Below are 17,174 nucleotides of genomic sequence, written 5' to 3' on the forward strand. Positions count from 1 at the left end.
AGTGAGCAGACAGAGCTGCTCAGGGTTCAGGGTCTGCCGGGCAGAAGAGGCCTGCCCATTTTAGGAATGGGAAAACCCTCATTGAAACCATCCTAACAGAACTCTGTCTAAATGTTCTTTAAGCATGTGGGCCAGGCTCAACTTCCCCACTCAAAAGTCACAGGTGAAAATATTATTAAAATGGTTGCTCCTCTTAACAGCCTCACCAAAAACAATCACCCTTGCCAAAACAACAGGAGATGTGGTTCTAAAGTGGAAAGATCTGCTAGCAAAACATAGGGTTTCATCAGAAAGGAACCTCTGGCTGCTAGCAAAACATGCATCTCCACAAGAGCTTCTTCCAGAAACATGGATATTATTTGAAAAACACTTGCCAGTGTGGACATAGTGTGTGCAACACACTTCATCTTTCCATTTGCTCAGTAGGAAAGGAAGTGGAATTCTTTAGGGAGCCACACCCAGAACACCTGGCCTGAAATAGCTCTGGGGGTTCTATAGCCAGGGAGAGACAAAAGAGGGGCAGGCTAGGGTCAAGGCCAGAGGGAGAGAAAGGAGGCACTGACTCCTGAACAAGAAGCCTGACTGGGTGCCACCCCCCTCCACCCGCCCAGGCCAAGAGAACCCTTTCCTGGATGTCCCTGCTGTGGCCCTCATCCAGCTCCACATAGTCAGTGAGGCACATAGTCAGTGTTGGCAGCCCTCCTCTGCTCCCAGCTCATGGGTTGGCTAAGAGTAGGCTTGTTGCATGAATGAGTGAACAAAAGAATGAAAGCCTCCTCCCTCCGCAATGGCTACATGTCACAGTGAAAATGAAAAGTGCCCTGCATGAGATAGGTGCTTCTTGAGTCTTCATCAGGAAAGCACACAGCTATGGCCCCAACGGGACAGCTCTGCCTCACGTGGGGCGCACTGTGTACAAAGGACCCATCCTTTTGCTTCTTTCTTGTGTCATAGTTGCTGAACCTGGCAAGTCGTCAGGCACTGAAATTGTTGAGCACATCTTATTGCTAAGGATGATAATACTGGGGACATGGAGTACTGCCCAACACCCTGCCCAGAGGGAATCTTACTGACAAGTTCTGGGTAAAGATGGAAGCTGTGCTGTGGCCCGTGAGACCTGTGGAGGTGGAATGGTCCCCTCAGGCAGGTGTGGGCAGTGAGACAGAATCCATGTTTCTTCTCGGGAACTGAAGCCCCCAGCTGCAGTCCCAACTAGGGGGTGTCCTGAGAGCCACACAGGAAAATCTTGGTTTATTTGGCATCAAATACCCTGACTGTGGTCTTGGGTAGCACGTCACCTCTCAGCTCATGCCCCTTCATTGCTGGGAAGGGGATGTCAGGCGAGTGACGAGTGCTGGGCCCTCAAACATGGTAATATCCCCTCTACCTTCTTTGTCTTTTGGAAAATTTTGGGACCAACCCAAGAAATATAGAGCCCTGAGTGGGAAATAGGAAGGACTTGGGGGTCCAGGATGTGCACTGTCCCTGAAGAACCAACAGACAAAAAGGGAGGTTGACACAACTTGACCTCGAACTCTTGGTAAGCCAATACCTCAGCTTTGCCCTGAGGCAAAGCTTGACTCCATACCATCTGCTCAGCCTGCACTGCCCTTCCCATCCTGGGAACACGGTCTTAACTTTGTCTTTCCCAGACATCAGCTACTCTGTCTGGTGTCATCACTCAGTAGGCAGCTTGTGACCATTGGCCAGTTATTTCTTCCATGAGCCTCAGTTTAACCATCCACGAAGACCAGGCAGTGATTTCTCCCCAGTGTCTGCTGTGAGATCTGTCTGCACTCAGTCCTTGGTCCCAGTGGGTTGTCCTTGTCGATCAGGGCAGATTTACCAGATAACCAGAGCTGTTGGCCAGGCTGTTGTCACAGTGATGGTTAAACATATGTCATGGTGCCACAGGCACAGTTGCATGAGGGAACTGGACTCAGGAAAGTGGTATTGGGCTGGAGTTGATGAGGATGCTGGAGTGAACTCAGGGACCTCTGGACTCTAGTGTCCAGCTGCCTCTCTACTGGGCTATCCCAGATTTAGTGGGATCCCAAAAGAAGGCCTGCCTCCTCCCTGGAGCACTTTCTAGCACCTGCACAGTCACCTCACTTGGCTCTGCCCTCACCTCAGCAACTCATTTATCTTCTTGACTAGGAATTGCACCCCTCACAGCCAGGGACCTTGAGGGGGTGCGTGTAAGAGTGGGTACATTATATACAACTGCAGCCTGTGCAGGGCAGACATGACTTGTTGTCCGGGTTCCCTGTGAAATCTTCAGCGAAATTCTCAACTGCACCTGAGGGTTGTGGCCTTGATTCTATTTCTGGTAAATGCAAAACTATCTGGGATTGGTCTTTTTTTTTTTTTTAATCCAGTTTGGCAGTATCTTCTTTTTAATTGGAGTGTTTACACCATTTACATTTAGTGTGATTACCGCTGTGGTTGGGTTTTAACCTGCTTGCTTTCTATTTATAGTCATTCTTTAGATTTACTTCTTTGGGAAGTTTTTAAATGATTTCATGTTACTGTACTATTGGCTTAGTAGCATACCTCTTTCTCTTATTCAGTAGTGATTGTTCTAGGTTTAAAATACATTTTAACTGTGCATAGTCTACCTTCAAGTAATATTATCCTCTTTCAAATACAGTGTAAAAACTTTAGGATAGTATACATCTCCTTTCCCCCTCTGGCCTTCATGCTATTGTTATAATGTTACTTTCCATATGTTATAAACCCAGTGATACACTGTTGATACTTTTGTTGCAAACAGTCAGTTATGTAAAGAGATTTAACCATTAGAAAGTCCTTTAATTGCTCATATTTCTACTATTTTGTCTTCATTCCTAATGTAGACCTATATACACATTTTATGTCATCTCCTTCTGCTTGAAGGAGTCCCTGTACCGTTTCTTGTAATGCAAGCCTGCTGGACATTAATTATCTTATCTGAAAATCTCTTTATTCACTGTCATTGAAAGATATTTCTGCTGAAAGATATAAAAGCCTAGGTTGCCTATTGTCACTCTCATCTTTGTGTAATGTGAAAAGTGACTTTTTTCCTCTGACTGCTCTCAAGGTTTCCTTTTTAGTAATTTGGTTCTTAGGTGCATTGTTGTGATACACACACACATATACACACACATACACACATACACACACATACACACACTTTGGGATCATTAAGGTGTGACTTACTGTGGCCATTTCAAATATGTTTTCTACTGATCTTTGTTCCTCTCATGTGAAGACTCAGATTGAATGTACATCTGACTGTTTTGTGTTAGGTTGGAGTTGGACATATTTTAAACTTGTATGTATGTGTGTATATGCATATATGATATGGCAGATGGATTTACACATAGATATATGTGTGTGTATACATATGCATATGCAGTCATATCAGCAATTGGCCACAAATACAACTGTGGTCCCCTGAGTTTACAATGGAGCTGGGAACATCAAAGCCATGTCATGTCTTAGCATTATGTGTTACCTGTGCATTTGTGGAGATGCTGGTCCCGTAAAAGTATAGCACAACACAGCACTTGATAACAATAATGAGCCACTGTGTGCTGGTTTATGTCCCCCTGTACTATACTTTTAACTATGCTAGATGTGCTTTGTACTTAAAAACAGTTTCTGTAAAACCATCTGCTGTTTGTGTAAGTGTACCCTGTAATGTCTGCTCAAAGACAAAATCACCTTAGGATGCCTTTCTTAGAAAGTGTCCAAACCAGCAAGTGGCATGTAGCTGTTTCCTAGATCTGTCCCCTGAGAGAAATGGAGGTGCTAGCTAACATACCAGAGCAACAAGCACTTCCAGTGTACAGATTCTGGTTGCTAAACACCAGTCTCCACTGAGAAGAACCATGTGCTTTGGAGATTCTAGTTGTGGCAGAAAGTATGTCTTGTGTTTTAAAATGAGGAGGAGTTCAGGGAAGGATGGAGGTATATCAGGAGCACACAGAGACCACTGGAGGGGCTCCCACTGGCCACCTCTGCAATTGTTTGAATATTAAAATAAGTAATGACAGTGACAGATTTTAGCTCATTAAATAAAAGAGGAATCCAGCCATTTACACGGATGTAAGTAGAGAATGATTAGACTGCAGATGGGAACAAATGGCGTTGCTAGCACCCTGTGTTAGGTTCCCTGGCTGGAAGTTTGTCCATGCTTGTCCTGAAGAATGCCTTTGTTCCTAGGAAATGTACAGGGTCATCATGTCTGCAACTTAGTCTAAAGAAACTTTATCCCTATTTATTGAGCAGGAGGAGAGAGTGATAAAACACACGGGCCCTTGCAACGTTTTAAGTTTGATGTTACATTGGAACACAAAGCTACCAAAAGACCCTAGAGAGAGCCTCCTCGTGAGAACCCCTATGTCTGCCCTGCTCCAAAGCACCCTGGCCATGTGCCTGGCTCAAGTGTCCCCACTCCTCAGCTGCAGGTGACAGTGTGAGGCAAGAACTCCTTAGGCAGGGAGCAGCAAGCAGCTTGTCTAACTACCCTCTTGGCCAGCTCAAGGTGTGCAACTGCCGTGTCTACTTGCCAGTGGCTTATTCACTAACCATTTCATTCATTTACACCACGACTTTGCCTGAGCCCTGGCTCTGAATAACAGCAAAACTTTCTGTTTTTAGTATTAAAATTGCTTTTGTCTGTTCTGCCCCCAGGACAATGCTAGCTCCTAGAAGAAACCACTCACTACGTACTTCATTTTCTGATCACTGGGATGTCATGCCCGTAATTCCATTGCCCTCAAATCACACACCTTGAACATTTTGGTGAATTTCTTCCTGATCTGTTTTCAATCCATTTAGTTTTACAAAATGAACTTGGGGTTGCTATCTCCTACAGATTTCTACTTTTGAATGTATATTTCAGTGTTTGCCCTGCCTTAAATTGGCTTTTTAGTGATAATGTAAACTCCATCCTATGGCCACAGTGTGACTGGCCTAACCAGTTACTGGCTGTCAATTTGTGCATGGTGTCAGTGTCTTCCCTGAGCTAGCAATGCTGACCACGAACGTGCACCTTGACTCAGGTCTCCCGTTCTCTCCCTGCCTGCAGTAAATTTCTCCAGGAGGGCTTCACTGGGTCAGAGACAGGGAGCTTTCCAGGAAATTTCCCTCCTGTTCCCTGCCACCTAGAAAGGCACTCAAATCTGCACCTCTTCTGGGTGCAGGTGTCACACACACCCCAGCCTACACTCAGCAAGGAATGACCACTCCCCAGCTCCCACAGGCATCCAAGATGGCACATGCAGAGCAGGTTTCCATGCAGTGTCCCAGGGTCCTCTGGGGGTATGGCAGAAGTGCCAAGCACAAATGGCTTGTTTTGAGATCGGGATGGGCCCCACCTGAGGGTCACTGTTCCTCGTAAGGGCTCGCTCCCATTTACCTGTCCCCCTGCTCATGAGCAACCACAAACCCTGTTAGCTATGCCCCCATACCTGTCTCAAGCTGCCTCCCATTCTTGATGAAGGGTTGGCCCGAGCAGGACAGCTGTTCCTACGGGATCAGGGCCACAGTATTTCTTGTAGAATGAGCTAAAAGAACCTGGCCCATGGATACTGCTGCTGCCTTCTGCACAGCGGGTGGGTGGCCCCACTAGGTCTGCTCCCATTTTTCCCCTGTGGGTACCCAGGCTCAGAGCCTCACACCCATAAACCAGTTTTTTACGAAACAGGGCTCAGAGACCAAGTCCCAGTTATTAAACACCTACTGTATGTAACCACTGCCTTTTCCCTGGCATCTGGGACCCAGCACATGTTTTGGTCTCCTCTGGGCTCTTTGGGCCAATCTGGGATACAAAGAGTGGGAATGGGGCATCTGGCATGGACCCCTGACTGTACACCTCCACACTGGAGGCAGCCAGTCTGCATGTCCTCTTAGCTTGTCGAGGGTCAGGTGGAGCCCCTGGGGCCCCTGAACATAACCTTAAGCAAACATATTCTGCCACCTGCCTTGGACAGCAGGGTGGTGAGGGAGTGGGGAAGGGGATAGGGGTTGGAGGAGGCACAGAAGCCCTGGAGGCCCACTGGGGGAGGGCCTGGGATGGGGTCCCAGAGGAGTGACCACTGTCCCCAGGAATCCAGTTGGCAGGATGAAGGTCTCAGGTATGTGTTGGAAGTTGGGAAAGAACATACCAGGCTCGGCCTGGAGATTCTGCCTCTGCCTGTGGCAACTACCAGGGTTCCATAGCAGTGGCTATAGAGGTGGCTATGGCCACAAAGAGGCCCTTCCATCTGAAATGTGGGCCGAGCTGAGTGTGCAAGGTCTCAAGAAAAGCCAGGAGGCAGGGTTCAGGTCAGTGATGGACACAGAGGAGGGATTGGAAAGATGGGGCCAGGCATGTGAGAGTGGGGACTGGGCTGTGGCCCTGCTGAACATAGGACTGGAGGGGTACTTGACCAGATGTGCAGGAGGTAAGACAAGGGCTACATCTGTACCAGAATGCTGGAGGACAGCTGGGGTATAGGATGTGAGAACGAGCATGGCTTGGGGGCCACAACAGGTGATTAGATACCCCTGAGAGGCAGCCCCTATTGGGGAGCGGACACCAGAATCATCCCACCCAGTCCTAGGTTCAGGACCAAAGGCAGAGTCCTACAGGAGACCAGAGAGGGTCATAGGAAAGCTCTGGACTGTGGATGGAGGAGAGAGGATGCAGCCTTGGGGAGAGAGGCCTGGTCCTCATCTGGGCAGAATACAGAGTAAAGGTCCCCTCCCCAGGAGTCACCTGGCCGTACTTGGTGCAGCTTCCTCCTCTAGCAGGGCCCCTGGACTCTTCCTTCTGTGACTCTTTTGCGTGGCTCCTTGAGGCCTGGCCCTGCACCCCAGGTGCTCAGCCAGGGTCAGTCCCCTCCTTCCAGGGCTGGGCTTGAAACAGGCTCACTCAGTTTGCCTGCCTACCCACTGCCTCCTCTGTGCCTGTGGGAGGAATCCTCACTACCCAGAAAGCTGCCAGGAAATAAAAGACATGCCTACATTTTTCAAAAACAAGTTTATAAAATGCCTCAGGGGCTTTATTGTTTGCTTTTGGCAGAGAAGTCAAAGCAGGGTTACTGAGACGACACCCTCTCTGATCCCATGTTTGCAGAGCTGGGGCTGCTTCACCAGCTCCTGGGGCCCTCTCAGGTCATGTGGGGTCCCTGTCCCTTACAGGCCCATCTGCTCTACTGAGAGTAGCCTTTCCTCAGACTTCTGTTCCCAACAGAACCAGACACAGGTCACAGCACACACTTTGCTTCCCAGGGGTTCTTCTGGCCATTTCAGTGCATTCCTGGCTTCATCCAAGTCGGAAATGCCAGCAGCGTGGCCTCTCTGCTTCCTCCCATGCCAGCTGAAGAGAGCTAAGGTGCTGAGCAGCCCCACCCCATCCACCTCTCGCCAGCAACTCTGTGTTGATGTTCACAAGCTCTCTGCAGCTTCCTGTTACTTGTGGCCTCGGGGCCTCCCAAGGGAACACAGGCAACTGACCAGAAATCCCCACCCCTCAAGAATCTCAGTCTACTCAGAGGGGGCCAGACATCCTTCCATGGTGAGGCCCTGGGGAAGCCAGCTGGCCATGCCTGCAGCCTGGGAACAGGGACTGTCTACACCCTGCAGCCTTGCTCTGCACTGTCCACTGCAGAGTGCACCAGGCAACCAGCCTCTGAGGCCCCCCCAGGACTCAGATCACCCACCCTGGATTGTGATATCCAGGCAGCAGCCTTGCTTTTCTCAGCAGCAGGTGCTCAGCCAGGAGGGAGGAGAGCAATGCCAGAACTGGCCCAAGAGCCACAGGCCCCAAAGCAGACTGAAGGTGGCCACAGGGAGGCCCTGGACATCTGGATTCAGGGACGGGCTGGGGAGGGCTGCAAGGCGCTGAGCCAAGGCCTTACATGCAGATCTGCAAGAGCACTGTCCTCCTTGCCTGCCTTGGGCGGCAAGTCTCCTGGGGAGCTGGAATTTCTGCAAGTGTCCAGAGAGGGCTGGGCTAGGCACTGGCCTCATGCTCTAGATCCTGGCAAACAGCTAGGTTTATGATGAGGTTTTTGGGATGCCAGTGTCTGGGCCTGACCTCTGTAGTCAGGACTAGGGACCTAGGAAGGCCTGACGTCCACCCCTACTGCTCAAAGGGGCATCCAGCAGGGAGAGAGTCTAACCCTTCCTCCTTGTTTTTCATGTCTGTACTGCATGTTTTTACAGCGTGCTGTTGCAAGTACAGTAAAACCATAATAAAGTTGGCATTTCTCAGGAAGTAGCATTTGCCTGGCCCTGAAGGAGCACCACAGTGCTGGGTGGACAGGGACTGCCACATTGCTCCCCAGCCCTCTGCCCAACCCCCCCCCAAAGGTTGTTTCATCTGGAGAAAGGAAGTCCAGGAAACGCCTGCCCAGGTGAGAGTGCCTGCCAGTGCCTGCAAGTCCGATGCCTGGGCCCCACTGCCTGCTCCACTGAGGTTCTGGCACTGCCTTGTCCTGGCAGAAGAACAGGACCATCTTGTTCTGCCTCCTTCCTAGACCCCCAGGCTCTGGGCCCACTCCTATCCCACCCCACTCTACCAGAGGGAGGGCAGCAGAGGCTGGGTTGGGACAGTTCTCGTCTGCGTGCACCATGCGCACCTGAGTGAAGCAAAACCTGGGGAAACGACAGACTGCAGGCTGCTAAGGAAGGAAGAATGTGGCCGTCTGCGGCGTGAGGCAGTGCAGAGGCCCTGCCTCCCAGGTGGTCCATGGAGGCCTGCAGCTCCAGCCCAGCCCTGGGAATCCTTGCTACAGAGGCTGCTGCCCCAGCTTGGCTCCCCTCCCATTGAGAGGCACCTTTCCCATCCGTGACTTCTGATGCTAAAGGATTCTTGATGTAAATGTGCAGAGAACAAGCAACAACTGTAATGTGAACTCGTGCCCATCCCCAGTGGAGGCCCAGAGCTGCAACCCCCACCTGCCCTTCCTGCCCAGCCCACATCCGTCTCAACTCCAGCCAAGCATCCCTGACAGGGGCCCTCTGCCTCATCTACACAGAAGTGCCACCTTCCTTCTCTCCAAACAGTGTCTAGGGTGGGTCATCCCTGTGCCTGTGACATCGTTTGTTATTATCAGCGTGATGTGATCATCAGAATAGACTATAAGTTGTTTGTTTTACAGTGTTAGACATTTGGGACTGCTCTTAATTTTGTAATTTTAAATTAATTTTTCCAGCTTTACTAAAATATGGTTGACAAGTAAAAATTGTATCTGTTCAAGTGGTACAATGATATTTGCATACATTGTGAAATGATAACCATATCAAGTTCATTAACACATCCTTCAGTGGCATGGTTACCACTCGTGGCAGTTAACACACTGCAGATTAGACCCCAGAACCTGCTCCTGTCGACCTAAAAGTCTGTGCCCTTTGACTGCTTTTCCCCTTGTCCCATCCCACTCCCCATCCATGGGAACCTCACCTCTACTCCCGGCTTCAGTAAGGTTAACGTTTTTACACATGAGTGAAATCATGCTGTGTTTGTCTTTCCATATCTGGCTCATGTCACTTAGTGTGATGTCCTCCAGGCTCACCCAGGTTGCAAATGGCAGGATTTCCTTCTTTTTATGGCTGAGTCAGTCCATTGGGTGTTCTCATGCATTGAATTTTGCTTACCTGTGCGTCTGCACGGACACTTAGGTTGATCTCTTATTTGACTGGTGAGAAGTGCTGCAGTGGACATGGAATTACAATACCTCTACGAGATTCTGACTCCATTTCCTGTGGGATCGCTGGGTCATATGGTGGTTCTTTTGACATGGGCTCCTCCTGGTTGTAGATCACTCGATGTGTTTATGCAAACTCACGATGGTGTGCCCCAGCACACACAAGTGCACTTCTGTGGTCTCACCCAGTAGTGGGCATCTGTCATGACTTGTGCCCGTTGTCAGCTTCGTCAGACACAGCAGCCATCCCCAGCCCGCACGTTAACCAGTGTGGCAGCTGCTTCTTGGGATGTCACTGTATTTCGTTTTCTTTTTGATTAATGAGGCTGAGCGGGTCCTGTGGATTTCTTCCTTTGTAAGGTGACCTTCCAGGTTTTTCCCTCTTTTCTTGTGAGTTATTTTCTTGGTTGTGGGGAGTTCTTTCTAAAACCAGGTTGTAAGTGTCACAAGAACTTCTTTTCATTCTGCACACTGTTTCAGTCTCTTTGATTCACTGGGTGAATAGTTCTTCGATTTAACTCTACAGGTGAGCATCCCTAATATGAAAATCTAAAATTAGCAATGCTCTAAAGTCTGAAATATTTTGGGTGCTGACAAAATGCCCAATTCAAGTTGGGCAAGGTGGCTCACACCTATAATCTCATCTGCTCAGGGGGCCGAGACCAGGAGGACTGTGGTCTGAGGCCAGTCCAGCCCAAACTAAAAAGAGTTTGTGAGACCCTATCTCAATCAATAAAAGCTGTGTCTGGTGGCACACACCTGTCATCATAGCTACTTGGCAGCATAATTAGAAGGATCACAGTCCAGGCAGCCCAGGCATAAATGCAAGACCCTATTAGAAAAATAACTAAAGTGAAAAGTGGTGGGACATGCCTCAACTGGTAGAGCCCTTGTCTAACAAATACAAGGCTCTGAGTTCAAAACCTCAGTACTACCCCTCCCCAAAAAAACCCCCACAGTTTGATGCACACAAACTTTCATGCACAAAATCATTAAAAGTAATATAAATTTGCCTTCACTCTTGGTGTATAAGGTGGACATGAAACAAACGAATTTTGTGTTTAGACTTAGGTCCCATCCTCAAGATAGCTCATGTATGCAAATCTTTCAAAATCTGAAAGAGTCCAAAATCCAAACCACGTCTGGTCCCAAGAATTTGGCCTGTAGTAAAACGAGCCTGTCTTCACTTGATAGATGGAGACTTTCGTGCCTCCATCAATGCTGCCCAGAGTTGGGGCATGTCATTTCTATAGCAGGGGTACAGCCATGTCCCTTGCTATCCGCATTTTGGTCTCTAACACGCCTGGAGTTGGTTTCATGCAGGGCACGAGGTCAGAGCCCTGTAGGCATCTGTTGAAAAGGCAACCCTGCCCACTGTCACACAGTGCCACTGCTGTCACAAGCCAGGGTCCACATTCATCTAGGTTCTTCTTGGGCTTGCTCTTCTGCTCTTCTGTCCCTGCACCAGGACTTCCAGGGACCGAGGCCTCACAAAGTCTAGATGTCTGTCAGGGTGCATCCTTGTTTTCTCATGATGGTCTTGGTTAGGCTTGGCTTGACATTTTTGTGTGAAATTTAAAGTTGGCTTTATCAAGTTACACAGACATATACCTGATGGGGTTTTCACTGTGCTGAAACTGCTGTCTTTGCCATGTTGGGCACAGTCCAACCATGCATTTCAACTTTTACTCAGGACATCTTCAGCATTTCCAGTAAGACGTGAAAACTGACTGCAGAGAAGTTAGATTTATTCTTAGGGACCTGTTTTTTTACAAAATTATTACTGGTGCACAGAATTACAACAGGCTTTTTGCATTTCCTAATTTCATATGTAAAATACTAACAAAACGTCTTATTAATTTAAATAAATTATATATCAGCAGATCATTTTGGATTTCTATACTTACATAAATATATAACTAACAGCAGTTGTAAGTCTCTCTTTCTACTCCTTTTGCTGTCTGACTCGGTTTCCTGCCTGACTGTGGGCTGAGATGTCCAGTAACTGCCTCATAGAAACAGTGCCAGTGAAATCCTCAGCTTGTTCCTAATCTCAGAAGGCAGGGGTCCTTGCTCCTGCATGACACAGTGTTTGCTCTCCCTTGTTCTGAAGACGCCCTTCATCAGATCACGGCTGTTCCTTTAGTTCTTGGTGCTCTTGAGAATTTTAATCACAGGTGGATGCTGACTTTTTTAAGTGCCTTCTCTACTCTTACTAAGACGATTCAGATTTTCTCCTACAGTCTGTTAAATTGGTGATTTCAATTAATAAAATTAATTTAATGATGAATTATATTAATTGGTTTTCTGACATAAAGCATAACTCATATTCCTACAAAACCCCAACTTGATAGTGAGCAATAGTTTTTTGTCCTACTTACATATTACTGGATTTAGTCTGCTAATAATTTATTTAAGGTCCTAGCAACTTTACATAAAATGAGGTCAGCCTGCAGCTGACCGTCCAGGGGTGGCCCTCGTGAATGCTACTGATCAGACTGGCATGGCCTCATAAAGTGATTCTTACACCGAGAAGAGCTTATGACCACTTGGGCTCTTTCTCAAACATTTGTAGAACTCATGCTGCCATGTGGACTGAGAGCTTCTTGGTGGGAAAACTTTGAATACTGGTTCAATTTCCAATGATTGCATAAAAAGTTAGACTTTCTGCTTCTACTTACATTGGGTAAGTTGCATTTCTCTAGAAAATTTTTCATTTTATGTAAAATGTCAAGACCGTTTCAACCTCATGCCCTCCTTGCAAGTTATTAAGCTACCCTGTCACAATTCATGAATGCTGGCAGAAAACACAAGACTCCCAGGTCAGAGACAACGGACTTCATTGCTGGCAGAACAGCACTTGGCTCAAGCAGGTGCTGCAGTGGTGTCCTGTGCTCTCTAAGACCTCAGGAAGGTATAGGGTCAAAGCAGAGGCCACAAGCATAGTGGGTGTGCACACCATGCTGGGGAACTTGGCTCTTTTATAGCAAGCCTGCTCTTCATCCCCAAGGAGATAATGCCGCAAAGCCAAGGTCTGTAAACCCAGCCCTAGAAAATGGCCTGGGAAGAGCAGGTGGGGTCTTGTGTGCTTGTTCCCAGGAGAAAGGTACACAGGTGTTTGGGGACATGGGCATTGTCTCTCCTACCAGGCCACCTCCTCAGCCCCATGCCATCTTTGCCACGCTCAATTTTATGGGCTGGAGGTGTGGCTCAAGTGTCTTCTTTTGTAATTACCATTCCTGAATTTTTTTCATCTTAGTCTGTTTTCCTCCCATGTAACATCTTAGCCACTTTTTTTTTTTTTTTTTTTTTTGCAGTACTGGGGATTGAACTCAGGACCTTGCGCTTGCTAGGCAATTGCTCTATCATTTGAGCCATGCCTCAGCCCTTTTTGCTTTAGTTATTTCTTTTTTAAGATAGGGTCTTATGTTTTCACCCAGAGTTGGCCTTGGTCTGTGATCCTCCTTCCTATACTTCCCACCTAGTGGGATTACAGGTATGAGCCACCATGCCTGGCTCATCTTAACCATTTCTAAGTTTCCAGTTCAGGAGCATTAAAGTATACTTACATTGTTTTGCAACCATTGCCATCATGCATCCTCAGAACTCTTCCTCTTACAGAATTGAAACTCTGAACCAACTAGATAAAAAGTCCCTACATCCCTCTCCCCTCAAACCCTGGAAAACACTGACTTTTCTATGAATTTGATGATCCAAAGACTGCACACAAGTGGAATCATGAAGTATTTATCTCTCTGTGGCTGGCTTGTGTCACTTATCAGGATGTCTTTAAGGTTTGTCCACATCATCATGTGTTAGGATTTTCTTCCTTTTAAGACTGAATAATACCCCTTCTTTGTATGTGCCACGTTTTGTTTATCATTCACTCATCAGTAGACACTTGGGTTGCTTCCAGCAGTTAGCCATTGTGAATAATACTGCTGTGAACATGATGTGCAAATATGGATCTCCCCAAGACCTTGCTTTCAAGCCAGACATGGTGGTGCCCAGCTATAATCCCAGCACTCAGGAGGCTAAGGCAGGAGGATGAGGCCAGCCTTGGCAACATAGTGAGTTCCAGGCCAGCCTAGGCTACTTAACAAGACCCTGTCTCAAAACAAAGACCTTGTTTTCAACTATTTTGGCTATATATCCAGAAGTGCAATTGTTGAATCACACAGTAATTCTATTTTTGATTTTCTGAGGAGCCGCCATACTGTCTCCCACAATGGCTGTACCGTTTGACATTCCCACCAACAGTACACAAGGGTACCAGCTCCTCCACACCCTCCCCAGCACTGGTTTTTCTTTTTTTTTTTTTTCTTTAATAGTAGCCAACAGAATGGATGTGGTATCCCATTGTGGTTTTGATTTGCATTTCCCTAATGATTAGTAATGTTGAGCATTTTTTCTTGGGTTTATTGGCCATTTGCATATCTTCTTTTTTTGTTGTTGTTTTGGTAGTCCTGGGACTTGAACTCAGGGCCTCATGCTTGCTAGGCAGGTGCCCTACCACTTGAGCCACTCCACCAGCCCCCATTTGCATATCTTTTGTTGAAAAATATCTACTGAAATTTTGCCCATTTTTCAATTGAGTTGTTTGCTTTTTGCTGTTGAGTTTGAGGAATTCTCTTCATATTCTGGATATTAGTCTTTTATCAGATTCATCACTTGCAAATATTCTTTCCTGTTCTGTGGGCTGCCTTTTTGCTTTATTGGTGTTATCTTTTGATGTACAAAAGCTCTTCGTGTTAAAGAAGTTAAATTTGTCTGCTGCTTTTGTTGCCAGTGACCTTGGTGCCATATCCAAAACATTCACAGCCAAATCCAGTGTCATGAAGCTTTCCCCTATTTTCTCCTTGGATTTTGATAGTTTTAGCTGTTATGTTTGGGCCTTTGGTCTTTTGAGTCCGTTTTCTTATATAATATTAGGTAATGATCCAACTTCATTCTTCTGCATGTGGATATTGAGTTTTCCCAGCACTTTTGTTGAAAAGATGGTCCTCATCCCCTTGAATGGTCTTGGTATCCTTGTGAAAGTCACGTGATTATATATGCAATAGCCCTGACTTCTTTTCTATTCTGTTGGTCCATATGTCTCTATGCTAGCTCCACACTGTTCTGATAACAGTTTACAACAGGGAAATCTGGAAGTGTGAGTTCTCTAGTTTTATTCTTACTTTACAGAATTGTTTTGATTACTCCCTTGACATTTTAAAGCTTGAGCCTTATTTCTTTGACTATTGATATTACATAGGTCTGAGTTTGATCTCAGTGGTTTCCCTATTTCTTCCTTTTCCTGTTGGTAGTATCTAGCTTCCTTGTGTGCTGATTGTCATCATGACCTGGGTTTTGTACAGCATTTGGAATCATGTGTGTAGAAATGACAAGGGCAATAATTCCTCCAGAGCATGCTCTGCTTTCTTCTGTCTGGGAGGCAAGGATGCTGCCAGTCTGGTCACTTTACTCCGAGGCCCGGGCTGACACACCCTGGACTGCTGGGGAAGCCTGCAGGGGCTGCTTCCTTTTGGTTCCAACTGAGGGGAACCCTTAGGGAAGAAGCTCAAAGTGCAGCAGCCTCCCTAACTTGCTTGCTGAACTTTGTGCTCTCTCTCTCGCTCTCTCTCTCCCCCACTCCCTCTATCCCTGCCTCCCTCTTTTCCTTTCCCTCTCCCTAAGCTACTAAGTAGCATTTGGAAATGGGCAGTTTGAGTCCAGGTGGGCCTCCCTGGCCTCTCCTCGCCCCAGGTCTGGCTGTGGCCCATTCTTACTTGCTTGCTAGCCCTTGGTGCTTTAAGAAGAGAGGTGAATTCATCCACCTTCCCCATTTTCTCTTTTTTTTTTCTTTTTTTTTGCGGTGCTGGGGAGTGAACCTGGGTCCTTGTGTATGCTAGTTAAATGCTCTATCACTGAGCTACATCCCAGCCACACTTTTACCACTGAGCTGAATTACACAGCATGCCCTCCCTCAAGGGAGTCTGGGTGGCTTTTCTTTTCTTTTCTTTTCTTTTTTCTTTTTTTTTTTTTTTAGTGGTACTGGAGTTTGAACTCAAGGTTTTGCACTTGCTAGGCAGGTGCTCTGTCACTTGAGCCACACCTCCAGCCCATTTTTGCTTTAGTTATTTTTCAGGTAGGGTCTCATGTTTTTGCCAAGGTCCAGCATTAAACTGTGATCCTCCTACCTATGCCTCCTGCATAGCTGGGATTACAGGGCTGTATCACCATTCCCAGCTTATGGGATGGGATGTTACTTAACTTTTTGCCTGGGCTGGCCTTGAACCGTGATCCTCCTGATCTCCACCTGCCAAGTAGCTGGGATCACAGGAGTGAGCCACCATGCCTGGCACCAGGGGACCTTTTCTAAATTCCTGGTCCTGATCACTTTCTTTCTGGCAGCAAATAAAAACAGTATGGAGCCTCATATTGTGACCATTAACTCATTCCCCATTGCTCAGCACCCCTGGGGTCAGAGCTACCTCTGAAAACAACAGGAATTTATTTCTCACAGTTATGGAGACCAGAAAGTCTACCATCAAGACACTGTCAGATTTCTGCTCCCAGGCTCACAGATTGGGGTCTTCTTGCTGGGTCCTTCCTCACATGGCAGAAGGCAGCTGTCTGGGTCTCTTTTAAAAGGGTACTGACCCCATCTAGGAGAGCTCCACCCTCATAACCTCATCGCCTCCCAACACCACCACCTTGGGGGTACGGGCTTCAGCAGTTAGCATAAGCCACATCTCATAGGGAAGAATCCCAGAGCGCAGAGGGGCCGGCCGGCTTGTCTCAGGGATGCACAGCTAGTGTCAGTCGGCCTGAACTCAGTGAGTCTGCATGCTGCTCACGCTCCTCCTCTCAGAGCCTCCTGGGGCTCCTGTCACCTGAAGGCCCAAGTGCAGACTCCCCCACTGGGCCATCACAGCCCTCCAGCCTCCCTCACCCCATCTCCTCCACCAGGCCTGGCTTAGTGCAGGGACTCTGCCCAGAGCCTGACCCTGAGCACAAGGCCTGTGTGTAATGGGGTAGAGCCAGGACCACAAGGTCCCACTTCAGGGTCAGGGGACTGCCTGAGACTGGCTCACCCTCAGAGGACACCTGTGGCTGGCCCAGCATCTGCTCACAGCACCCCAGTCTGTCCCCTCCAGCTTTCTGCCCGCAGCACCCTGGTCCACCCTGTTGTGGCTTTCTGCCCACAGGTTAACAATAACGGGATCGTCTCCTTCCTGAAGGAGGTTTCTCAGTTCACCCCCGTGGCCTTCCCCATTGCAAACGACCGCTGCGTGGTGGCAGCTTTCTGGGCAGATGTGGACAACCGGCGTGCAGGCGACGTCTACTACCGGGAGGCCACTGACCTGGCCACGCTGCACAGAGCCACAGAAGACATCAGACGCTACTTCCCTGAGCTCCCAGATTTCTCTGCTACCTGGGTTTTTGTTGCCACGTGGTACCGAGTGACCTTCTTTGGAGGCAGCTCCTCTTCTCCTGTGAGTCCAGGTG

At 47.8% G+C, this 17,174-nt stretch overlaps 1 protein-coding gene across 21 annotated transcripts in view; it reads left to right on the forward strand.

Annotated features, from left to right (window-relative positions):
• Window positions 1-17,174, forward strand: part of Sned1 (sushi, nidogen and EGF like domains 1) — a 75,329-nt gene that overhangs the window by 1,781 nt on the left and 56,374 nt on the right. For 20 of the 21 annotated variants that reach the window (XR_012447450.1, XR_012447451.1, XR_012447449.1 and 17 more), the window contains exon 2: window positions 16,874-17,161. The exons of the other annotated variant lie outside the window; for it this stretch is intronic. Coding sequence is in view for 14 of the 20 variants with exons in the window: in XM_074072245.1 (XP_073928346.1) it covers window positions 16,874-17,161 (288 nt within the window). In the remaining 6 variants the exon portion in view is untranslated. The remainder of the gene's footprint in view (window positions 1-16,873; window positions 17,162-17,174) is intronic. 21 annotated transcript variants of the gene reach the window in all.

Source organism: Castor canadensis, chromosome 4 (assembly GCF_047511655.1).
Source record: "Castor canadensis chromosome 4, mCasCan1.hap1v2, whole genome shotgun sequence".
Taxonomy (NCBI): domain Eukaryota; kingdom Metazoa; phylum Chordata; class Mammalia; order Rodentia; family Castoridae; genus Castor; species Castor canadensis.